This window comes from Aythya fuligula, chromosome 6, assembly GCF_009819795.1.
Source record: "Aythya fuligula isolate bAytFul2 chromosome 6, bAytFul2.pri, whole genome shotgun sequence".
NCBI lineage: Eukaryota > Metazoa > Chordata > Aves > Anseriformes > Anatidae > Aythya > Aythya fuligula.
This window is the reverse complement of record NC_045564.1, coordinates 1,972,629-1,998,837: the sequence shown is the minus strand read 5'-3', so window position 1 is coordinate 1,998,837 and position 26,209 is coordinate 1,972,629. Positions and strand designations below refer to the sequence as shown.

At 36.8% G+C, this 26,209-nt stretch overlaps 2 protein-coding genes across 4 annotated transcripts in view; one reads left to right on the top strand and one right to left on the bottom strand.

Moving 5' to 3' along the window:
• SLC39A10 (solute carrier family 39 member 10) overlaps positions 1 to 4,052 on the top strand; it is a 39,167-nt gene extending 35,115 nt beyond the window's left edge. For all 3 annotated transcript variants that reach the window (XM_032189576.1, XM_032189577.1, XM_032189575.1), the window contains one exon: positions 893 to 4,052. In XM_032189576.1, coding sequence (XP_032045467.1) covers positions 893 to 1,051 — 159 coding nt within the window. In that variant the 3' untranslated portion in view covers positions 1,052 to 4,052. The remainder of the gene's footprint in view (positions 1 to 892) is intronic.
• A 31-nt stretch (positions 4,053 to 4,083) lies between these two features.
• DNAH7 (dynein axonemal heavy chain 7) overlaps positions 4,084 to 26,209 on the bottom strand; it is a 111,185-nt gene continuing 89,059 nt past the window's right edge. Inside the window, exons 52-64 of the mRNA XM_032189956.1 lie at positions 25,757 to 25,951; positions 23,367 to 23,459; positions 16,656 to 16,832; positions 15,579 to 15,740; positions 14,095 to 14,295; positions 12,891 to 13,052; positions 11,180 to 11,365; positions 10,275 to 10,412; positions 9,293 to 9,523; positions 8,157 to 8,309; positions 6,063 to 6,240; positions 4,874 to 4,977; positions 4,084 to 4,475 (exon numbers count right to left, since the gene is read on the bottom strand). Of these exons, the coding sequence (XP_032045847.1) occupies positions 4,269 to 4,475; positions 4,874 to 4,977; positions 6,063 to 6,240; positions 8,157 to 8,309; positions 9,293 to 9,523; positions 10,275 to 10,412; positions 11,180 to 11,365; positions 12,891 to 13,052; positions 14,095 to 14,295; positions 15,579 to 15,740; positions 16,656 to 16,832; positions 23,367 to 23,459; positions 25,757 to 25,951 (2,187 nt within the window). The 3' untranslated portion in view covers positions 4,084 to 4,268. The remainder of the gene's footprint in view (positions 4,476 to 4,873; positions 4,978 to 6,062; positions 6,241 to 8,156; positions 8,310 to 9,292; positions 9,524 to 10,274; positions 10,413 to 11,179; positions 11,366 to 12,890; positions 13,053 to 14,094; positions 14,296 to 15,578; positions 15,741 to 16,655; positions 16,833 to 23,366; positions 23,460 to 25,756; positions 25,952 to 26,209) is intronic.

Sequence of the window (26,209 nt, the reverse complement as noted above, 5' to 3'; positions counted from 1 at the left end):
GGAATAACCTAAACAGTTACAGCCTATTTAATGAAGAGCAATATTAGAGACTTGTGCTGTATACTACCTGAAGTTTCTGTTCTGTATAATGTTTTTCTATATTAAGTATGCCTTAAATGAATTTCTTTGTTTACCTCATGCTTTCCTGAATTAATTTATTCACACAACATTTTGTTATTTTTGTCGTCTTTGACAAAAGACGGTTTTGTAAAAAACTTCATAAGATTTATTTCGACATCTTCTAAGTCTGCTCTTGGCCCTTTTGTCAGTACTACTTAACTTTTCTTCATAGGTGAGGAACAGGAAGAACTTTCAGATTCTTTTTAATACATGTACCTAGTTTTCTCTTTATTTAGTTGTAGCGTACAGATTGATCTGTACAGATTGATTATTCCCATACTTAAGAGGAAATATATGTGAATGTGTAAGCATGTAACATGACAAATAAATGGCTGAGTCAATCAGTTAAGTCATTATAAAGGGTATGTTTATAGCAATGTAATTGCTGTAGCAATAGTAAAAACTTTTATTATGTTTATTTGAGCATGGCTAGTTTTAACTAACTAAACAAACTTGAGAGAGCAGAGTTCAGAGAATACTGACCTGGTCCTTGTCCTGAGAAACTTAAACTTTTAAATAGATGTGTGATTCAGGAAAAGCTCAAAAAATGTCCACAGGAAAGGCATTTTGAGTTTGCGTAGTAAATACATGATGTGTCTGAGATCATGTTTTTATAAAATGTAATGACTGGGTGTAGTTTTAACTATTGGTGGATTGTTTTTATAACTAAATCCTGGAATGTTTATTCTTGTTCAATAATGTCTTGTAAACTTGTCAGTGGTGAAATGAAATAAAGGTGAAATAACTTTTTCAGAACTGTTTTTCATTTTAGCTTCCAGAAATGCTTCATGGAGACGGAGATAATGAAGAGCATGGCTATTGTCCTGTGGGACAGTTCATTCTTCAGAATCTAGGCCTGCTTCTTGGATTTGCCATCATGCTGGTGATTGCCCTCTATGAAGACAAAATTGTGCTTGACATCCAGTTTTGACCTAATTCTGGTAATCACTGTGGATTCAATAATATTACTGTATGGCTTTGAGTCTGCACTGTTTCACTGTATGCACGTTGCTCAGAGGAAAAGCAGTGGCTTGCACTACTTACACAAGTACAATATATTCATTTCTGTGTAGATTAATTCCTGCTTTTTTCTAATTCAAATCAGATGAGATTACTCAATATGTCTTCTAAACTGAAGTGACTGATAATTTGGAAATACTAAGTAAGAGAAATAAATGCCCAGTTGGGTGCGCTACTTGCTTAAATAAAAAACATACAGGATCTACACACTTGGGAAAATACCATTTCATACTACATTTGAGCAAAACCTGGAAAATGTTGCAGCTGAAATTCATACCTCCAAAGGAACCTGAGCAAGCTTTTAGTACCGCACAAGTCTTAAACAGTGGGCATATATTTGCATATATCGATTTGTGCATATATATGTATCTGTTTATTCATTTCTGTGTTGATCCGTCTACATAGTGGTGACTTTAAGTATTAAATCTTAACGACGGTAGTTAACTGGAAACCACTGTGATGTTTTAAATTTTAAAAATGAGTACAAATCTAAGCAACGTTTAAATTTTTAAGAGTACACCTTAAATTGCACTCCCTTGTTTATATAAACTTCATGTGTAAGAAGGCAGGCTGTTGCAATATACGCTGCAAAGTGCTGTGTTCTGTCAAGGATCAGTTTGACGATGTTTTCCTGACTAAGATTTATTTGATGTTTGTCCCTTGATATTAGTAAGAAAATGCAAAATGCAATAGAATTAGTGCTAGCTTGGGGAAATCCCTGATGTTGGAGTTACAGAGCTATTCCTGGTTCTTTTCTACAGATGCTAAACATGTATTGTGTGCCACTTGCACCATAAACTACTGAAGAATTGTGGCTGAGAATGTGTGCAAACTCCCTTTTAGCAGAGAATCCATATGGGAATTATTCCGTTTTTTAACGGTTGTTTTGGATTTTTTTTCTCCTCTTTGTGTTAAAAAAGAAAGTCCAAAGTGGAAGATGCTAGTTACTGAACATGGGCGCAAAAGTTAAATTATGGTCTGTGTATGTAGTACTGGTGGGTTATTTGCAATACTATAATACCAGATCAAAATCTGTTTCTGCAATGCCTCAACATCAGACATGGTAGCACCAGCCATCTCACAGTGGAAAGTAAGAAAGATTTCTACTTACAGCATAAAGGAGTTCATTTCTATGATTTTTTTTTTTTACAATTTGGGTATTTAGATTATTAAAAAGCAGATGTGGTAGATCTGTTGTACGTGTCATTTGAAAGGACAGACTGAGAATTCGGGCCTTAATTTGCTGGGATCAGATGTCTTAGGATTTTGCCGAGATGTTTATATTGCCAGATGTGAGTTAGTTCTTCTTGTACCCATCTCCTTGAAGAAAACACAAAGCAAATCAGTGAGTTTGTGAGGAGTGCAAGTTGATTCTGTAGTACCAGTCCTAAGCATGGTAGTAGCCTTTTCTGGAACACACAGTTCGTCGTCTTCTTTGTGTATGGCAGGTAAGCTGTATTTTGACTATGTGCCGTAAGTTTTGTTTCAGTCTGCTTGGTGCCAGTGTAGCTGCTAAAAACATACTGATCCTAACGCCTTTAAAGAGCACCAGTTGGTATCTTCATTCCATTTCAAGTTTGTGTGTTTCTTGTGGCCTGTTACTTTTTGAAGCTTCATGGGTCAATTTAGTTTTTACCAAGAGCAGCTTGTATATTTTAAAGGTATTGGGTTGGTTCTTGCCAGTATTTCTTCCTAATGCAGTATCAAGAAACAGTATTAAGGGTCCATTTCAAAGAAGAGTGCAGTTTCTTCAATGAAGAAGCCAAAAGCCCAGAGTTCAGGTATACAGCCATTTGATGCTCAGAACTCAGGTTTCTTTGTTTTTCTTCTTTAAACACATTTACTGTTGGACCCTAATTAGCACAAACAATGATGTTAGCTTCAGTTTGCTGAACTTCTGCAATGTAAAGATCCTGGGTGACACTTTTTTCCTAGTGCCCACGTTAGGTCCGTGAGTACCGTTTTCAAAGAGACTTAAGTCACTGGATAACTTCTGAGAATTTTAACTTAAAGAACCAATGTTGTTTATGTATTGAACTGACCCTTAATTTTAAATTTCTATTAATTTCTGTCAAGTATAAGGGGTCATGTGGTTGAACTGATATTGTCAAATCATTTTTTTTAAGTTTATTTCTTGTAATACTTTTACAAATGAAATTTTCTTTATTTCAGGTAGAATAATTACTTTTGTATTAGTTGGAGTATGGTTTTAGCTTAATACACTGCCTATATAGGGAATATAGTAAATTTCCTTCCAACACCATCTTCAGACAAGGGAAAAATTGGTCCTTGAAGGCAGGTACTGCATTTTTCATTAAATACATTGTTTTTCTTTTATTTTCTAGTATTTATTACAACTTATGAAGAACAGTGTAACAGCTGTGACTTCTGTAGATTTCTACCAGTACTGAATTCCAAATCATTCTAATGTACGCTTTTAAGTCATGTTACAGACAATCTGAATTCCACTACATTTCTACTTGGCTTCAACATTCCATTCTGCTTGGATCCAGAGTCTCATTTAACTTGTATTTGTTGGAGGGCATGTTACTTGTATATTACAATGCTGTCACTGTGTGACATCCCATATGAATTTTGATGTAGATCACATTGCACTCAATCCGCTGTGATTATGCTTAGAAAATATTGTAGTTGCTAGATGCAGTGTGATTTTTGTTTTTATTTTTTCCCCTCCAGTTAACAATTGAGTCTATGGTTTCAAATGTGATTATGGTCCTATAAGATACAGCTGCGCTATCAGTTTTTTGTTATAACTAAATCATTTTTAAAAATTTTATAAAGCTGGAAAAAGATCAAATGCTGTTTTGTTCATTGTCAACAGTGTTGTGTTCATTTTATGTATGTTCCTTATAAATAAGGAGCCTTCAAAAAATAAAATTATTCAAGGAGCAGTTATTCTTGTTGGCTTGTATAAGATTTTATTGTGCACCTTTATATTTTAGTATTTTGCTTCAATTCTCGTGAAATGCACAAATGCAACATTGTAAAGATATGTATTTATTTATCCTCCTTTCATGTGTTGATTTCTCTTTCAAAATGGCATTTCAGAATGGACATGCATCCCTAATAAGTGATTTGGAAATGCACCTCCATAGATTGTGGTAGGTTTACGAATTAAGCTGACATAATAGTGCCACCCCCCGTCTGATCCAGTGTTCTTGTGGCTTATCCGAAGGGAGGGTCATTGCAATTACAAAGTTGGTGGAATGACCAGTAGTTGACAAGACACCTCTTCTCTCGCTGGTCTTGTACAGTGGGGCCAAGTAGCTGGGTCGCTGTGGAATGTCTGCTCTCTTACAGGGCTTTAACCATATCTGCAGCAAAGAACAAGCCTTTTCACTTTAGTTAAAAAAAAAAAAAAAAAAGAAAGAAAAAGTTGGGAAACACTCTTGGCTTGCCAAAATATTTTTGTCGGTGGTGGTTGTTTTCTTACAGGTAGCCTTTGAAAACCTGCTTCTTGATTACTCATTCTTAGCAGATTGTTTCCTCTCCCAAAATCTGCAACATCGGACCTGCTGTTGCCATCATCATTAGTAGATTCTCAGCTCCTCTTAGATGCTTAATTTGGTTTTCAACATAAAGCATTTTCAATTCATTTTTTTTTTTAATTACCCCGTTGGTCCCTTCAAGGCTAGAACTTAGGTTCCACATTGTTCTACAATATTTGTTCCTATCTAATAATACAAAATATCACCAAATGAAAGATACATACCACAGGTACTGTGTCATAGAGGATTTTCGGAAGGGATTCTCCTAGCTTCTTAGTTTCTCTGTTCCAGCGTGCTCCATCCAAGAACAGTCCCTGAATGTAGACACCTGAATCAGTTGCAAAAGGTAATATATTAAGCAAAAACTGGAAGAGGTTTCTAGCTGAGAGCAGCAGCTAGGGCAACACACTTTTGCTAACTGTCTGTTAGTTGTGTGGGGCCTTTTTGTCCCCACACATTTTTTGTTTTTTAATTTTTGTTGTGTTCCAAATAATCAAATAACTGAGTTTAACACAATCTTTTACAGCATTACAACTTATTACTTATTATTATAATTCTATGAAGTTTTATAAAGTTGCAATGTCTTGCAGTATCATGGTGTATCTAGTATTTATAATGTTGAGGGAAGTAAAAAGTAAAAATCCAAAGTACAGGACACTATTTTCACAGTTGTCATTACAAAGTTTTTTGTATGTACTACAGACTATAAAGTTTAATGTTTCTAAACTAGGAGATTTGACTATACAGACTCTTTCCCCAGTTACTATTAATTGTTTTGTTGCTTGTTTCACATTGCCATTTGGCAATTAACCATTTAAAGGTTATATAACAATTTAAATATTACATCTTTAAAACAGTTCATTAAGAGAGTTGAAAAAAAGCAATTCTTTTGAAGATTCGCACCTTTGTGTTGTGTAGACTTGAAAACTGTAACTTTTAAGTACAAAAGTAAACCTGCCTCAAGAACAACAAAAGAAGTTGAAAACTGACTGGGTGGTGGTCTCCCAGTCAAACTGCTAAACCCTTCTCACACAACTACCAACAAGCACAGCCAACAGCAAAGGGTTTGTTTTCACTCAGGGGAATAAGCATCTTCAGATGTGTTTACTCGAGTGAACTAAACAAAAAGAACTGGCAAGCCAAACACGACTTAAAAGTGATCTGTTTTGGGAAGTTAGGGATAAGCAGTCTTCTCTTGGTATTACTTTTCATCTGTGGGCTGTTACTTTTCATCTGAGTGCAGTAATCTCAGCAGTATTTAAATGCTGTCTTGCATAGTATTTTGAGAGCAATGCAGTTGTGTATGTTTTCTAACGGAGTTCATTAACTTAATTGCATAACTCTGAGTCTGCAAATTAATGTTAACTTACAAATGCATCAACACAGGCAAATAAATGTCATGTATTTACTTACCATCTTCAGGAGGGATTTCATATTCCTTATCTTCCAGCACTTCGTAGTCAAATGCTAGTAGGTCTATTGGAATAGTGTATTTTCTGGCATAGTTCTGCTGGGCACCTGTTAAGAACGCTTGAGTGAAGAAGAATCCTGAAATCCAGAAGACGGGTGGCATACCATTTTCGTACCACAGCTGCAAAAGAGAGAGGAGGAGGAAAGTAGGGGGGAGCAGCTTTTATCTTTTGTAGTATTTAGGAACTCAAATAACTTGTGAAATAACAGCCAAAATAGTTTCTGCAGTGGTATGTTTGGATGGCTGCTACGTGTTTTCCACCAAGTTGTTAAAATGTCACTAGCTTATGGCTTTTCTTGTTGTTGTTTTATTTTAAGACTGAAGAGGACAAAACACCACTGCACCTACTGCCTGGAAGTTCTTAGCTAATGTGAATGAGTTAGTCTGTTAATCTTGCATCATCTATGTAAGCTCATCAAATGTATGTTCAAGTCACCCTTTCTCTCTTGTTATCAGAGGCTTTTCAGCATGATGATCTTTGTTTCCTCATGCAGGTGGCAGGTTTGTTTTGTTTTGTTTTGTTTGTTTGTTTTTTCAGGCTTTGCTTTTCTTCATTGGATTTCCCTTCCAGGGTCAATGTTGCATGTTGTGTGTGGGTGCACACGCACTTGCAGCAAGTTGAAGATGAGGGTGGGTGAGTTCCTTATGAGGAAGAAAATGGAATGGCCTAATTAAAATCTGTTTTTGGGGGATACAGGGGTGTCCTTTTCCCCCTTCCCCCCTTCCCCTAGCTTACAGTGCGGAAACTTGTGTATAAAAAATTTTGAATGCTGGATTTCATTGCATTTAGGTGTAATATAAGTGAGGTCTATAGCAATGGTTAATACTTCATCCAAGAAGACATTTTTCTGGTTGTTGTACACATAACTAGAACAATTGTTGTAAACATGAGTTTTGAACAATGTCAGAAAAAAAAATGCATTACAATTACATTACTGCAGAGAATTATAATGGTTACCAAAGTACTTGTCTTTCTGGTTAGTTTCCATCCAAAGAAATAAACAAAATCCTTATAGATAATGGCAGTTTCTCCTTCATACAAGTTTAATATCTGTCCTGGATTCTGTTCAAGAAATGTCACTTTTATTCTTTATAAGTACTGCAGTCAGACGTGCTACGCATTAAAGTGGAAGTTACTGAGGTGTGGTGACAGGGTCCAAAAAAAAACAAAACAGAGGTTCTCTGGAAATGCAGAATTTGTGAATATGTTACTATAACTGAAACCAGATGATTTTTTAATATATTTTTTTTAATTCTTATTTTTGTTTCAGGATCTTTTGTCTATCTCAAGACCTTTTTGCAGGTACACAGGAGGGAGCTTGGAACAAGTTGCACGTTTTATCTTGGGGGGTTGGACTGTCAGTTTAGTCTTCTACATTAAAGGCATATGGTGTTTATGGTCTCATGGTCTTATTAGGTGATAAACATCAATTGTCTTCAGATGATGGAGGTCACTAAGGCACAGAATAGTGCTCAGTCTCTGTATTAGTCACTTAAAGTCAGTTTGGGGAATTTGTAACCTTACCAGTGAAGGGACCCCACTGATTCTCATTCACTCAGCCAGCTTTCTCCTCTCATGGTCTATCTACTGTAAGCTATTACTTGACTTCAACGTAAATAAAAGATTTCATGTTATAACACTTTAATGATTTAAACTTGCTATTTGGAAAAGGAACTCAACAGCCTCTCCCAAAGTTCTATTTTATTCATTTAACTTCCCTACCACCACAAAGATCTATGTGCAGTTTAAGATGCCCTTAGTAAATTCACTTCAGAAGGCCAATTCTGGCGTCCGTCATACAGTAATACTGATGCACTACACCTCACTTTATGTGGTGTAAGGTATGTGGCAAGATAACAGTGCTTCACTAGATGCTGTGATGAACAAGCAACTAACCAAAACAGGTGCACAAATGGACTGAACATTACATGTCAGTGTCATTCATGTGTGCGTTCACTTGTGGAGATTCCTCCTGACAACAAGAGATAAAATAATAAGTGATGTTGAACAAATTGCATACATGGGATGTGCTTACCTGTAGGAACTTCAGTCTACTGAGGAAGTCATTCACGTAGCTGCCCAGAGGCTTGAGGCTTGGGTAAGACTTACTCATCCATAGGCCTGGAATTTTGGCTTTCAAAATGCTGTTTACCACTTCTTCCAGTTCAGCAGACATCACAACTAGTCCCTAAAATAATTTTGGGAAGGGAAAATAGGAGAATACTTTGTCTCAACAGCCTTGCTATAACAATTATACAACTCTTTGTCTAACAGATGTTACCAACTTCTAGTTAAGTCAGGAACAACCCTTAAAACGTGAAGAATGGATGTGATGAATTTCATTCAAAAGTTACTGTGGTCAGAGCTAGTAGTCAGTCGCTAAACTGGTCAGGAAAAAGGCCGATAGACCATTTTGGAAAGAAACTGCCCAGAATGGGAAATCAGCATTCATCATCCCTCCTCAGAAATATGAATGATTACTGAGTGTGAATTACTGAGTTACTACTAAATGTAAATGTTTTTATAGTATTATTTAAAATGTCCTCAAAACTGCAACATTGCAAGGTTTTTAAATTGGCCAACTTTTCAGCTTGTGGTTTGGCTTTAAGAGGGAGAGGGGTTGTGGATTTTTTCTGTTTTTATTAAAAACAAACAAAATATCACCCTCAAGGTAATATTGGATAGATTTAAAAAAAAAAATAAATCCAAACTGACTTTTCCCTGCTCCCAACCCTGTATTTTACACAGCTGTAGCTTTCAATTCCCACTGAGAACAACTGCTGACTTCAGACAGTAAATTATTCCTGTTGAGGGTTCCAGTTGACGTCTTGAGAATATTTGTCTTTATCTGTAAGAAATTGTGAGGTGCTTCTCTCTTTTATGTTACTAAGGCACAAAAAGATTGTGAACCTGGTTACTGTTCATTTGGTAAAAAAAAATCCATAGTTAAACGTACTTTATTGTTTGGTTTCTCTAGGCACAATAACATTTGTATATTCCCCATACTCCTATCACTTTTAAGATACAGATCAATAAATCGTGTTGGAATCCAGACTTCTAGTGTCTGAGTGACCTGAATCAGACTTCAGGGGCAGTTTTTTAAGTACTTGCACTGATAGCTCAGAGATCAAGTGTAGGGTCTAATTAAGTGCCCTTAATCGTATGGCTCACCTTTATTGCTTTCTGGATGTTAACACAGGAGTCACGTATTGTCTGCAGTAGCTTGTTAAAGCGTCCCATCTCTTGGACAAGCACAGTATTCATGCTTTGAGTGTAAGTGGTTGGATATTTTCTCATTGCTGCTTCAATGTCAAAGTCTGAAGGAAGTTTGCTCAGGATGTCACCTGTGACTTCATGAACAACATCATCAGTGGATTTTGCACCACTACCAGATGCCCGAGACTAAAGAGAGACAAAAAATTAGGTTTATTTTGAGAATGAGAACTTGGGAGAAAGTACTTGAAATACAGGAAAATAGAGCTGTTCTAAACACATTGTTTAAAAAAATTGTTACAGTTCCAACTCAGTTCCCCCGTGATTGAAATGAATTTGTTTCATAATTTCCTGTATTATTGCAAGAAGTTATTAGCATACAACTATCAAAGTCTGGTTTCCTACAGGTTTTCGACCTTTTAATTTTGCTTACCAAAATCTTGCTTCCACTGTAAACGAACCTTTCTGCCTGCATCTCTGAAGAAGCTGTGAGTGCCATCGGCAGGCCTGCTGCTGTCAAGTGACAGAGTAGCACCTAGTTGTCTCACTCTCCCTTGGTGTGATCTCTTTCCCTCTATATTCAGTTCTTCATGAGGCTTATAGGAACCGTAATATCTAGATTGTACCTGACTTACAAACTGGACTGAAACTGGCCAAGAATTTTGAAAAATTTTAAAAGATGGTGGGAGAGTGGAAGTAATGTAAATTGACTGTGCAATCACAGAAGCTGTGTTTCCTTTGGAAGACAGGCAAGAAAAAATACAAAAATGAAAACCTTAAAAGTTTTTTTTTTAAGTGGAATAACAATTTCACTAGGATGACAATCCAAAATAATAAAGCACAGTTAAAAAAAAATAAATAATAATATGAGCACACTAATGTATAGAAAGAATAAAAGGTTATGCTAAGATGGTGTGTGGTTTTGAGTCTTTTTACGTACCTGTGTAAGAAGAATGTTATCAAATAACAGTTGTGTTTCTGACTGATCCTTGGTGATATCAGCATTTGCATTCATTCCAAATATCTCTGGGGAAGGATTCAGTGGAAGTGTCTTTGTATATTCAATATAACTTTGGTACTGGAAGAAAAAAAAAAAAAAAGAAGAAGAAGAAGAAAAGGCTCTAGACTTAGGCTGTAGACATGGACACACAGCTCATGACAGGCCACAAGCTCTATTTCAAAACCACTACAAACTTTTCTACTGTACATTGTCTAAACTAAAAGATATAAAAGGATGTACGCAGGAGTTGTCTGCACCTCTCAAATTCCTTTGGTCTATTCTCTTTGAAATCAAGATTGGCTTTGCTTAAATGTTTGTTTGTTTGTTTTATAAATTTTGACAACCGTTGGAAATTCTCTTAAAATGCTTAGCGCAAGAAACTCCAGACCTTTTCTGGGCCCACTGCTTGCGAGCTGTCTATGTAGGCATTTTGCTGATATTTGACATAACTCTACTGTGTGATAAGCCGATACCTACATGTAGGTCCTTTCTATCACTAGCAGATATGAACAGCTCATTCTCGTACACCTACTTTTTAGTGGCTTTAAGTTTAGCAGTCTAGGTTTCTCACTGTCCCCCAAGTGTGCTGTCTCATACAGCCCAGAGTCAAATTAGTATTAGTTTGGGATTTTCTTTTGCATTTTTTTTTAATGTTACATTACATTGACATTGTGTTGCATTATTGTTACTTCAAAGTCACTGAAGCACCTAATAGAATGGGGGATTTTGCCACACAAGTGAGCAATGACAGCAGTAAGCACTGAAGCACTTGTCAATGTGAGCAAAAGTTTTTTTTTTTTTTTTTTTTAAGTAAGTTTGTAATTCCAATTTTCTCAGATACTTACATCTCCTTCAGGAGGAACAAAATAAAGGCCACTTGAATCAAATTTATAATCTGTGTTTTCAATGATTTCTGATGAGAAGAACATGTTCAGAACACTACGGAGTGTACGCCGATCCCAGTCATCAGTGACTCTGCCACCGTAGTTACATTCTCCAGTCATATAGCGAAGGGCATCATATGGCACCTCCTAGAAAAAAAAAAAAGCAAGAGAATGCTCTGAGCCACAGCCTAGCACTTATCTGGAAAACCATACCAATATGGCTGTAATTTATTTGTAAGTCATCCAGAAATCTCAGGAAACTTTACAAATTGCTATTTTCCTGTTAGTTCATACTGGTACCATTAATCTCCTGATGTTCAACTACTTTAATAAGCCATCAAATCAAACAGTGTGGCATCTTGTGAAGAATAATAGCGCCGACATTTTCCACATTAATGGAAGTGGGACTCCCTGGGTTTATGAAGAGCTTTTCTAGAACAGTCTGTAATTGCTTGGCTATATGTATGTGTAAAATAAATAGGGATACTGTCAGAGGACTGTAGCTATGCTATAGTCGTATTATTCTTCAAGGAACAACAAACAGGGACATGTCCTTTCCAGCAAGCCTTCAGTGCTAATACAGAGACATGTTTTTTTGTTTTATTTTTGACAACAATTAATAAAGTCCTGAGGTTGGGAGCAGATGGCTTCGTAGGAGCATGAAAGGAACGATGTATGGGTTATATGAAGCATTCTTTACAGAAATTAAGGGCCAAGAGCTAGTGGTATGATAAGGAGTGGGATAAAATAAACCAGCTGAAGAAAGTACAGAGAAATCTGGTCTCTACAAATAAGTCATTAATTTTTCTGGGAGCAAATTGAGCCCTTTCTGTTAGTCAATGCATTAGCTCATAAATTATCATACAAGAGGAGGTCATCCTCCCCTCCCCGGCACACTTTGCTTCCGCTTCCTCTTCTCCCCCTCCCCCCCCCCCCTTCCCCGGCCCCCAAAAGGAAAGGGAACACCCATGACTTAATGACATTGTTTTCTCATTCTGTATCACAAGTTATCTATTAACAATACCAATAACCAAAAACACTCCAGGCTGACAGTGGTTTAACAATAACACCTGCAGCCATACTTTAAAGGGCAGTAGCTATAGTAGTTTGGTTAGGAAGCTGAAATGCAAAGTAGTATCAGGTCTTGCTAGCAAATTCCAGAGAATATTGTACGAAATACTGCCTAGTTCAACAAACAAGGAAGGAAAGTCATGTGCCACATTTAAAGAGATCAAGTTAATTATTAATTTACAACAGTCCAGCATCTAGAATTTCTATCACTGAGTAAATAAATCACAGGGATTAGTTCGGTATGATATTTTACAGTTTGCAACAAAAGCTCCATGAGCTGAATCCCCCAGCTTCTGTCTAGAGACAGGATACAATTCCAATGAATAAGGCAACAACGTGGAACATAGTCTGCTGTGTTTTGCAAGGAAGAAATTCTAAACTGCCATCTGCAAGTTTCCCACATTAGTTATATACTGATCATGGTATGCTAACCACTTAAAATGAACACTGTTGGCATTACTTCAAATAGGCCTGAGTTTCTAAATCACTGGGCCCTACTAAAACTGTTGCCATGGCAACACTGAGCTGCACTGGCACATGCACGAACAGTCCTAGAACATGCATGAGAGGGCACAATCAGGGCTGTGGGAGGGTTCTGTACCGTGTACTGGTCAAGGAAGATGTGCAGCTGCTGCACACTGATGCGCAGATCAGTCTCATTGAACTCGTATGGAATGTTCCAACCCAGCGGCCCAAACTTCCGCCTTTCTTGCACCAGTGCGTGGAAGAAGCAGAGGCCGTACAGCAATGTCTTAAACTCAGCCTTAAAACCAAACACAACAACATGAATAATTAATGTCAGTTTTAAACATTTTAACAGTTTCATTTTTTCCTCATGTCTTGACTTGCTCAAAACCCAGAAGCTCCTGCTCCAGTAACATACCATTTGTGATTCATGGGTAGCATTTCTTGACACATAAAAAGGCCTTCAGCAGGAAGTCGTCAGATTTTTTAAAACATTGGTTTTAAACTTTCTTTTAAACCAGTGTGAACCCTCAAATCAATTTTTAAAGCTATATACCCATGTGTATGTAAGCTATATAACATTCATGCACAACTTTGTATATAAGATATTTGAATGTTTTTTACACCTTCATATTATAAAACACAGTTCACACACTAGTCCTGCATTTTTTTCTTGTTATCAAGAAAGATTTCAGGCCTTTAAAGAAATCTTCAGGTAGGAAGATTTGGTTTGGTTTGTTTTCAGTTGAGAATATTCAGCAAGGTAGATGACCACAATTAAAAGAACTGTGCTATTTATTATATATTAACAACAACAACAAAAAGTAAAATATTTTGGGCCAAATACTCATGCACACAGAAAGCTAATTATGAAAGCAGTGGTTTCTGAGTCCTACTTAAAAAGGGACATAGGAAAGACGTTTACTTAAGCATTCTATAAACCATGCAGTGTAATCACATGGCCCTCTCAATTAAACAGTGGACCTAATTTTGCCTTTTTGGACTAATCACTTGCTAAAAGAGCATTCACATAAATGAATACAAGATTCCAGAACCTTGCAGCAGATCTGTAATAGCAAATAACTTTTTGTGTGTGTGTTATAGAGACATAACCTTAATACCATGCCACAAAAAAAAACTCAATTGAAGAAGTAGGTGGCGAGCAGTAAAATAAAAACCAAATTTACTTCACTACTCTGATTACTCAAAAACAGTTTCATTATAGCAAAGGACAACTATTTAATTTGGTACAATTTTTTTTTCTCCCCAGAGCATATATACAGAATCGTCAGAGTTGTCTTTGACTGTTTTACAAAGAAACATCACCAATACATTCTAACCGTTTTTTTGCAGCTGTTGAAAAAGTTAGGATCAGATATTGGGTCCATCAGGTATGAACGAATTATATTAGCCCGTAAACCTTTTGGTGCTTCATTAGTCATTTTCACTCCATTCTGCAGTACAGCCACAGGAAAAGTAGGAGATGGGTAACTGGTGAGCCACATTCGGAAATCTGGATGTGTTGTATCGGGGTTTAACTCCTGCAATAAACACATTAAAAACAATTAGAAAACATGAGAGTTGAATATACAGCTTAAGTGTTATTACTAAAGCTTTTATTTTTAATTACTGTTTTTTGGTGGAAAATACACAAGTCCAAAGTTTAATTTATTAAATGCTTGTATGTGATTATAGTGAGATTCACAATTATGATAACTTCCATTCTACATCTGGAGCATTTTTTTTTTTCAAGGCATCAGTATTTTGAGCTAAATTTTGTTCGCTCTGTTTATGATTATGGAATATATGAACAAAAATGAGTGCAGGCTAAGCACCGCAAGAACAATGGCATGTATATTTTGCATATTTACTGTTGTATAGCTCTTCTGGGAAGGGCTATAGTAATAATATGAAAAAATTATTAACGTCAGAAAATGATTAAGTCAAGAGAGAGTATAAAAAGCAAGAAATGTACTCTTTCATGTCTTTAGAAACCTCCAGATGTTCAAGTGTAAAATTCTTTAGTCTACTGCTCTATTGCAGCAACATATAAAGAAAGCTTTTGGTCTAAAGAGACTGCTGTAGTGGCTGGCCTTTACTATTCAAGGAATGCACAAGATCCATAGTGTTTGTGAACACTTCCTTCTCCAGTAGGCAGATGGAGATAGACAGAACCAATATGTGATGATTCCCCTTATATAATGGGAATTGTCACAAAGTATGTTAAGCTGGTGCAGCCTCACCTCAAGTACTGTGTGCAGTTTTGGGCACAACAGTATAAAAGGGACATCAAACTGTTAGAGAGTATCCAAAGGAGGGCTACAAAGATGGTGATGGTGAAGGGTCTGGAGGGGAAGATGGATGAGGAGTGGTTGAGGTCTTGGTTTGTTCAGCCAAGAGCAGGGCAGAGCAGGCTGAGGGGAGGCCTCACTGCAGCTCCCTCACGAGGGGAGCAGAGGGGCAGGTGCTGAGCTCTGCTCTCTGGGGACAGCGACAGGATCCAAGGGAACAGCATGGAGCTCAGACAGGGGAGGGTCAGACTGGGTGTGAGGGAAAGGTTCTGTACTGAGGGTAGTCAGGCACTGGGACAGGCTCCCCAGGGAAGTGGGCATGGCCCTGAGCCTTACGAACTTTATGAAGCATTCGGCCAACACTCTCAGACACTAATTTTAGGGTAGGCTTGTGCGGACACAGGAGTTTGACTCCATGATCCTTGTGGGTCCCTTCCAACTCAGGATATTCTATGATTCTAGGTTGGCTTTTCATCTGCCTAGATGGATCAGACATGCCTCCAAAAGTTGGTAGAAGAATACTTATTTTTTACCTCACAGACTCTTTCCAGTGTCGGCATCCATGAGCTTGCTAGATGGCAGTTCTGCAGAACTATCCACGTTCCTTCCTTTACAGCCTTCTCTATCATTTTCATGGCTATTGGGCCTTGGCCTTGACCAAGTGACAGAGAACTAAGCTTTGTGTCACTGTATCCCTGCATTGTAGCACATTATAAGTAAGAATGCTATTGCATAAATACAACAAACCTTCTGGTGTTAGAGTTCACAACTGCACATATTCTTGAAATATTTCATGTACTATATATTTTAAAATCCAGTTTAAATCTCTTTTTCATGTCACTCCAGTTGACTAAAACTTCTTATCTATCATCTCCCAGCAAAATGCTACACTACACATCCATTTCATACTGAGCTGTACAATTCTGACATTTTCAAAACACTCCTGAAAACAGAATGCTCTTTACGCATGTAGACAATCCATTTTAAAATGCAGGACATATTTACAGCTTGGTGGCTGGAGATTTGAAGTAGAAGATCTTTGTCATTCTCAATAGCACAGAATTCTGATGCAGTAGCAGTCAGGAAGTGCAAGAAATACATCTTAGCAAAACTCAACAACTTTGTATTGTTATAACAATACACTTTCCATAACTACTGATCTACACTGGGGATTTTTGTTTGTTTGTTTGTTTTAGACACCATAGTAATAATGGCCAAAGGAAATGAAAAAAATCCACATTTGAATTCTGAGGTGTAAATTTCACCTGAAATACTAAGATCCTGTATTACTACACTGCTTTACAATCAGGTCCATGTATGTGTATTAGGAAGAAAAAAAAAAAAAAGCACGTAATGCTTACTAGAAAACATACCATTTTTAGATAAGATTCATTATAGTGAAAGTTTAAACTATTACATTTTTTTCTTCCATTTTCCATTTGAGATTCTACAAGCCAATTAAATGGATTATTATATCACAACTTTAAAGACTATGCCAAAATATTTAACATAAAAAATTCTTACAAACACTAGACAAATCATTCCGAAAAACAATCCAAAACAATTAGTGCTTTGTGTTAAAGAGAACACACATATCATCATTAAAATACCTGATCATCAGCAAACTTAACAAGGGCTGCCATGGGGTCAGCACCAGGAGAAAGTATAAATATCAGTGGTGCACAAGAGTGGCTGTCAGAAAATGCTTTTGACAAATCAAATGGAGGTGGATCAATAAATGAACGGCCCAGGTTGTGAATGATAAATTCCTGCACCATTGGTATAATCTAAAAAAAAAAGAAAAAGAGAATTTAAATCTCCTATTTATGTGTAAGCATTAACATCTATTACACTTAACATTTTAATATAAACGTCGAGGACATTATTCCTGTATGGAATAGTAGGCACAACTGCAGTCCCAGAGTAATCAATGATTTAGCATGTGTAAATTGAGGCAAAAAAAGCCTCAGCTCGAAGATGCTCTAAGAAGGATGAAAAAGGAAGTCCTATGCAAATGACCCTTGATATCATTTCTGTCCCCATATCTGGACAGACTAATGTGTTTGTATAAGAAGCTTGATTTTTTTTTTTTTTCTGCATGCCCTCCTCTGTATTATGGAGTGGCTTTCAATTTTCCAGTCTCATAACTGAGCACGTCTAAAGTATCTTGACTTAGCAAACTGCTGTGTACCAATTTCTATACACTGATGGCTTTACTTCCTACTGAAGTTAAGTGGGCTCTGCAGCAGGAACAAGAGACAACTTATAAGAAGATAGCTTCAATCTTTGGTCCTGTGAACAGTTGTAGATATATTTCTCTTAAATATCACTATTTATTTTGTCTCTGGACTGAATAACTTTAAAACACATGGTAAAGATTTTATAATTTTTACTTCCACTTTAAAGAATTGCAATAGTATTTGCAAACATTCTACTAAGATTTGATCTCTGAACATGAAATGCAAGAAATGCTAAAGGTTTTGAACAGCAACGTTAATCCAACGTCTTTGGTCATAACCAGAGTATTTTTAATTTGTTAATGTAAAAGATAAATGAAATTTCTATTTTTTTTTAACTTGCTTTTTAACATTTCAATTATAAAACTTTTACTTTTCATATTGTTTAGGTGCTTTCAGTTAATAAATGTATGACAAAGTATATAGAATGTGACAGGAAAAAAAAAAAAAAGTAGGTTCACTTCTCTTGATTGTCCTGTTCATAGAATCACCTGTGCTTGTGCTTAAAGTCTACTCTGACACAGGTGCAATGTGTAACCAATTAGTAAAGTACCTTAAATTCAAGAGCAGGAAGTAGGTAGAGGCTCTAGGCTGTACCAGTTACAGGCTGTTTAGATGGAGATGTTATTGCAAGAGCTTACTTCCTCCTCTAAGCTTTTGAGGGACTTTAAAGAGATGTATGAGTATGAGAACCGTTTAAAAACCTTTACAAATTGGCCTTTTGTGAAGAACTGCAAGTGCACTCCAGAGAACGTAAGTCTGAAAATGGATGTTTTAACTACATCTTATTCGTGGTGTACTATGACTGAACATAAAGTTGTTGTTAAATGTATTCATGTTCAAGAAGAGCTGCAGGCCTGTGCTAAGCTGTGGTGGTTTTATCTTGCTAGGCAGCTGAACTCCACCTCAACAGCTCTCTCACTTCCCCTCCTCAGAAGAGGAAGGTAAGAAGAAACAGAAATAAACAACTCATTCCTTGAGATAAGGAGAGTTTAAAGGGAAAATTATTATTAAGTAACTTCCCTAAAGGAAAAGGGGAAAACGACAACAAGTAAAGGTGCAAAAGCAATGTGTGTAGCTGTTATCCAGAAGGACAGATGTTTTCACAGTGAGAGCCCACCCCTCCCCTCTTCTTTTTTCTACCTTTTATTGCTGAGTGTGACATCATATGGTATGGTGAAATGGGCTAAAGTTGTGCCAGGGGAGGTTTAGATTGGATGTTAGGAAGAACTTCTTTACCGAAAGGGTTGTGAGGCATTGGGATGGGCTGCCCAGGGAAGTGGTGGAGTCACCATCCCTGGAGGTCTTTAAAAGACGTTTAGATGTAGAGCTTAGTGATATGGTTTAGTGGAGGACTTGTTAGTGTTAGGCCAGAGGTTGGATTTGGTGATCTTGGAGGTCTCTTCCAACCTAGATGATTCTGTGAATATCCCTTTGGTTGGTTTAGGTCAACTGCCTTGGTGATGTTCCTTCCTCACCTCTTGCCCACACCCAGCCTGCTGGCTCTAGGGGGTGGCATTAGAGGGAACCCTGATGCTGTGCCTGTATTGCTCAGCAGCAGACACAACACTGGTGTGATACCACTGCTGTTCTAGCTACAAGCACAGCACTGTATGGGCTGCTGCAGGGGAAGTTAACTCCATCCCTGCCAGACCCAGTACATAAGCCTGAGATGAAAATCTGAGTACTTTCTTCTGTTCCCTTCTCAGAGATGCTGTACTAGGATGACTGTTTCTGTCTGGTCAGTTCACTAGTCTAGCTACAGAATTGAGTATAATTACTTTTCTTGCCTTTACTTCTTTGTTTTTGTCACTTAAAAATTAACATCTTGTACTAAGTATTGTTTCTGCTTGCAAATTTTCTTTTAGGAGTCATCCTAGCAACTACTTGTCCTTTAGGAAGGATGGAGTAGCAAAATGATCATGACTAAAAAAAAAATCATTTCAATTTTAGAAAATGCTTTAAGTCCCTGTAGGCTTTAATTTGAGCCTTTTTTTTTAAAAAAAAAAAAAAAAAAAGGCCTCAATTCTACTTTGGCACATGCATCCAGATTTCGGGTTGGATCTCAGATAAGGCATGCTGTAGGAGTTATCTGAGAAGGTGTGAAGTTCAGTAACTGAAACAAGCTTATCTTACTTTTTAATGTTCTTACCGGATGTGATTCAAAAGTGACAGTAAAATGTAAAGATAAGAAATGTAGCACTAAACTTACATACTTGAAATATAAAGGTTCTCTATGGTCATAGTTTTATGCTACGTGTTTTCTCTGAAAATATTCCTTAAATTCCTGGCTATAGTGGATCTCATACGCTGTTAGCAGAATGCTTGTGTAGCTGCCACTGACTAACCACTGAAAGAACAAAGCTACTCTGGTAGTTTGCAGATACCATAACTATGCAGGAACTTGTTCACTACTTCTAGCCTACTCCCTGTTCCTTTACTAGTTGCTTTATTTGCCTGCTTGCAGTCCTCACTTAATTTGTTTTCAGCCTGATCTCTGCTGATAGATACTGTGGGAAAAGGCATTCATGCAAGCTCTCTGAAACAGTTCAGTTTTCTTCACTGTTGGATCAAGCTAAACTTCCAAACTGTTATTTGCAGATGGCAAAGGCGGGCTTTGTACACTGTCCAAATGCAAATGAACCAGATGTGGTGAAATGCTTCTTTTGCTTGATAGAACTAAAGGGCTGGAAACCAAATGATGACCCATGGTAAGCACGGATGTAACAGTGTACAAGTATTTCCCCCCACATCTTTGGCAACGTCCCCTTACTCATTCTAAAACTACCAATTTTCCAAACAGTTAACTAAACTGATGCCTACTGAAAATTTATCTTACACAGTAACCTTGAAATACTTAATTTTCTAATTATACCCCCATGCAACTTTTCAGTTCTTAGATTTTTGCCTCCAAAGAGTGTGTTTTTGCTTCAACAAAGCAGAAGATTCTCTCAACATTGTAAACATAATCTAGATCTTCCCTTGTAATCTTCCTGGCTCACAACTAAAGCAGCTAGCTTGTATCTGAGATCACTAAAGTCTATTTCATGTCTTCTATAAGATAATTTTTCTACTAATGGGTAGTAGAGGTACTAAAGAGACTGGTTTAAGTTCATCTCTGGAAATGTAACTTTCCTGGTTTTAATATCTGTTCTTCTGTATTTACATTGCAGGGAGGAACACACAAAAAGTCACAGCTGTGGCTTTTTATCTCTTACTAAGAACTTTGATGACCTGACAGTGGAGGAATACTATGTGTTGGAGATGACACGGCTAAGAACCTTCCTTGTAAGTGTTGACCAAATGATCTTAATATTTACAGTCTACCATTGCATCTTACAAGAATTTCTGTCTTTAAGACTTCCAAGCATTAGCAAGGGATGGTGGTGTAGGGCTAGAATAGGCCTTACTCTGAAGTAATGAATAATGTGTGTTATTGGCTATGAAACCTAAATGCTTCTCAATCCTGTCTAGCTTATGAAAGGAAACCTGGTTCCTTTAGACATGTTTTTCCATTTCAGCAGAAATTATCTTGTGTGATAATCAATCCTGGAAACTCTATAATAAGCAGTTCTATCTTTCTCAGGAGGGGTGAAAACCACATGTGACAAGACAATTTGACCAGGCTATTGATTCATTCATGTGTCCAGCTTTACATGAAATCACTGTCTAATTAAGCTGCTGGACTTTCAAGCCTATTTCAAATGTTTCACAATTTTTCAGTTCTAATCCTCTCTACTTTTATTTTGTGCATGCCATGCTGTTGACATAAACAAAAGCACACAACTGAGCTGCTATGACTAATAGTCTTTGATAATGATTCCTTATTGGTCTGAATAGTAATAGAGAACCAAGTGAGACAAGTTACCTGATAGGACAGATTTACAGTACCTCCATACTCTGTATCTTATCTCTTTGTTGGCATTGTACTGAAAATATAACTAGTGACTGTAAAGGTTAAGTATTTAAATTCTATACATGACAGACTCAAATACTTAAAAATAAAGTCACGTCTCAGTGGGAGAAGTCTGATATCTCAAAAGATGGACTAAGGGTGAAAATGAGGTTATTTAACTATAACTGAACAACGGATTTTTTAGAGCAGTCTTCCAAGATACAAGAAGGGTCTAGGCCAACACATACCTTTATCTAATAAATTTAGAAAACTGGAAGGTTTGAGCAGGGACACTTTGCCCCCAGGAATGCCCTAATCAATAGCTTAAAGGGCCACACACTAGGGCTGCTGTTGATCTGCAGCATGCTGCAGATCAAAAACATTGATATCTTAATGCATTTTTTCTAAGCGAGATCATGCCTCTTCACAAAAATAACACTGAAGTCTCCCTCCCTGATGTGATTTAAAATACAGTTAAACAATGGGTTCACAATTTACTTCAAAAGCATACCAGATATAATGAAAAACTTACTCTGAAATGAACCCTACTGGCAAGGCTGGTGGAAGAATTTCTGAATCAAATGGGAATGGGTATGGATATGAAAGATTCAGTCTGAAACATGCAGTTCAGTGCATATTGTTGACCAAAGCCAAAAGTAGACTTCTAAGCTAGAATCAATGGTAGATTGTGTTTTTGAGGATTTAAGTTCTGAACATTTTTGAATTTATCAGTTAAATTTCTCAATTGAGAATTTCAATCTTTTGCTTTAAGTGCAAGACTGGCAGAAGCATAATAATCTCTTTTGAAGATGAAGTCGCTGCAACTAGGAAGCGTCTTGTAGACATCTTTTCCAAACATCAATACACACCAGAGCCGCAAGTGCTTCTACATGCTGATCCAACTTCCCAGACTTATGAAAGTTCATACTACCAGTCCAAAAAAAACTTCCAAGAGAAGTGAAATGTGAAGACTGACTCTGAAAGTTTCTCTTCTTCATATGGTACTAATATTCTTATTTCTATGCAAGTAGTAATGTAAAGCTGAATAGTTGTGTGAGAAAGTGTAGGAAACTTTTTATATACTCCCTAGGACAAAGGTCATAACTGTTTCTACTAACTCCTATCCTTCACGATGTGCTTGTCATTATGGCTAGGAGTGAACTACTACTAGTCTCATTAGTCAGAGAATACATGAAAAATGTTTAAGTAAATACTTATTCTGGCTTAATAGGTTGAACTTTTTGAATAAAGATTCATAACTCAGTTACTATTGTGATCTGTGCTACATTCAAGCCTTTGAGCTAGACTGACTCAGATCAGAATGGTTCTGCTTCAAAACACTTTCTATAGAACAGAATGGATATGTGTCTACAGTAATCCCTACTTTTAAGCACCTATGTTATCTACATTCCTGTTTACCTCTAAATTATCTTCCTAGACCAGTTATAATTTACCATAGTAATATCTAGCAAAAAAAAATGCAGAAGGGAAAAATACTTGGTGTATTGAAAAAGGCAAGTCCAGGCTTGTAAGACCTCCTTGAGGAAGAAGTGCTCGGGTTTGGGTACACAACAAAACTTAATCTAATGGCCTGAGCTTCTGATTTAAAAGGTCTGCTCGTCATAATTTCAGACTGTTTTTTTAATTAAATGAATTCCTGTTTTATTTCATGGTTTCAGCTGGGATAAAGTCTCTCTTCTTGGAAGCTAATATAATGTCTTCTGGATTTTTTACGGAAATAGTGGTAATAAAACACAAATATTTTAATTGCTGCATAGTGCTTACTTTGAGTTGGGGACTTCTCGGCTTCTTATGCTGCCTTGCCAGCAAGGAGTCCGGTGGTGCACAAGGAGCTGGGAGTGGACACAGCCAGGACTGCTGACCCAAACTGACCAAATATTTCATGCCATAACACATCATGCTCAGCAATAAAAGTTGGGGTAAAGGAGGAGAAGATACATTTGGAGTGGTAGTGTTCTTCTTCCTGAGAATTTTCTTTACCTCATAACCTGTCTTTACATCAACACAAGTTCTTTTACTTTTACCTTCCTGACTCTTTCACCTGACTGTGGGTAGAGTGACTTAGCTGCCTTCTGGGGTAAACCATGATAACACAGTTAAAATACGCACTTGCAAATCCTTTTGGTTTCCAAGACAAATTTTGAATAAGGTGGGAGTTTTGTACATACCTTGTCAGGTCTCAGGCAGCGAATGATAAGCATCCTTTGGAACTCCCCCAGCTTGTCTTGCCACTCTGCAGGAAAATTCTCATGCTGGGGATCCTGAAAACACAAACATTCCAGCTTTCTTTAGAGCATTTGGGGAGTACAGGTAGTGGGACTAAATTATCTTGTAATTCGACACATCAGTACATTAATCCATGATACATTTTTTATTAATCTGCAGGAATGGGGTTGATGTGTTCTGTTTTTTGTTTTTTTTTTTTTTTTCAAAATCTTTGTATCTGGGAAGCTTCTATTTTAGCAGAGAAGTTAGTCGTTTCTAGGTGTTTAGAATATAGGAAATATACCCTTCACCTCTAGGAAGAAGGTGGAAGAGAGAATAAATATGAAAATGTATTTAACCTACTTCTTGCTGTGTTAGAGCTGAATTACAATCAGTCTTTGATATTACAATGACAACTATACACTCCTCAGTAACAATTACACTACAGTATTACTTGATAATCATGAATTAGGTTGCATCTGAATGAAGAAAATGAATTGGAAAGTTAAGTCAAACAATGCACCAGAGAGCTTGCTTTGTAAATGGCCTCTGAATACTCCAGTTATGTTATTGCACTTATCAGAGTAGAATAGCAAAGGTTGTGTGGCATGTGTTAACTTACACACAACAGGTGTTACATCTCAGTCTGCTTTTCTGGAAGCTGGTATTACAGCTCTGCTGGGGAAACTCTTAGGCTTGCCTGTAGAGGGCTGGGCACAGGGGTATGCAGATAGACTTGCACTAACTCTATTCTGAGCAGTTTTGATTTAACAAATCAAGTCACAATGGAACTCATATTCTGCAAAAGACCTGGACCCTGACTCTCCTTCTCCCAGCTTTTAGACACTTAATTTCAGACTAGAATCCAGAACACTGCATTATTTTTTCTATTTATGGGTACCTGATAATCTACCTCTTCTAGGTACCTTTTTATGTAGCACTCAGGATTCAGTAACAATGTTTCTGGATGCAGTGTTACTGATTATTAGATTCTTTGTCAGCTAATTGATGATCTGATTCTATAGATCTTGGTTTTTTTCTTTTTTAATGACTCTTAAATGAAGAAATTTCTTTTTATTTCAGTTTAGCTGTTTGAACTGCTAGTATTGTTAATTTGACTATCAGTCACATGGATCTTGAATCTTTACTTCTGAAAGTCAGCACCTTTGTGTTGCTTTAAAAAGCTATAATCTCAGAGTGCATAACCAAGTTGTCTCTTCCTCAATCTCCATTTCTAAGGCCATCATTTCTGTGTTTTGGTGACTATTTTCCGAAGAGCTCTCAAAAGCCCTCAACTTGTCATTTAGCATTTACAAAAATATATAGCAACTTCATTTCTGCTGTTCACCTCTTTCCTGTAATCTGGACAATTGAAGGAGCCAAATCTGATTAGTTTCCTTAATTTTTCTCATCATACAGTTGTAAGCATTTCCAACTAAAAATCTGTTCTTTTCCTCTCTGCATCCCTTCAGTCCCCTTGTTAGAGGAAGAATTTCTAAATACTTGAAATTTACAATGGATAAAACAATCTTTTTGAAATGGACATAAGATATCCTGTGCCATTTGGCAGAATATTGGTAATAAACTTTCTTTAAATAAGGGTGATAAGTGTTTCAATGGACTAGCATAAATGGACAGTATTATCTGAATATTGGAAGCAGTTATAGCCAGATACAGTGCCCATAGGAAAGAGGGTAGTTTTTAAAATCATTTAATAAGGAGGCATGTGTACAGTGAGCACTTCATATATGAAGAAGCAGAAGGGAGGGGATGTATGATTTGAAAAAATGTTCTTAGTAAGATTAAAGATAAAGCAAGTGCCCAAATGTCAAGTAGAATTTGTCTATAAAGCTTAGATTTTAATTAAACAGTGATGGAAATATATAAAGTCTTTCATGCATAATTAACTATAACTGTGACTGTCATTCTTGGGAATAAAACACAGGTCTCTGAAATTGCATTCTAGTTTCTCTACAAAGCAATTGTTTTGTTTGTTATTGTTGATATCTTTTTTAAAAGATTTACCGAGGAAAGCAGCATACTACATAATAGCATGAAAAGGCTGACATGACAAGGCACAGTGGTTGCCTTCAGTTTAACAACTTTCACTCTCACCTTACTACTGTAGGTTTTGTAGCCTTTTTTTCCAGCCCAATTCAAATCATGACTTGGTATTCAGAAGCCACATGACAAATGGGCAATCATCTACAACTACCCACAATTTGCTTAAATATTTACATTCATATATGCAAGCACATACCATGTAAAATGACAGCACATTCTTTTCCCTGAATAAAGATTTTCAATGTCTTAATTAGTTCATCAATGCAAGCTATCACGAATGTTAACATACCAAGCTGTCATATACCAGTTTCCATCCATCCTTAAGTCGCATAAAATCCTTACGAATGTTTGTGAATTGTGGCAAGTCTTCTAGTCGACAAATTTCATCCCATGATTGTGGAGGAAGCCAGATGCATGGGTTAGGGAAGGGATTGTCCAAACCTATCCCACCGGTCAACAGAAATTTCCACTCACTCTCGTTAATCTACAATGAAAAAACACAGCTCTCAGGACTAAATAAATAAAATCAAATGTTTTCAGTACATTATGTAGAAAATCAACACATTTATCTGAATTATTACACTACTTGAAAAAGCTTCCTACCAAAAGCCTATTTCAAAAGCATTTAGTGTCTGGCTTTCAGTTAAGCATGAATTTAAGGAATCTAAAAAAATGATATGAACTGCTCATATCTTAGAATCATCTGCATTCCTGACTTGGGGGAGTGAACGATTTTAACTGA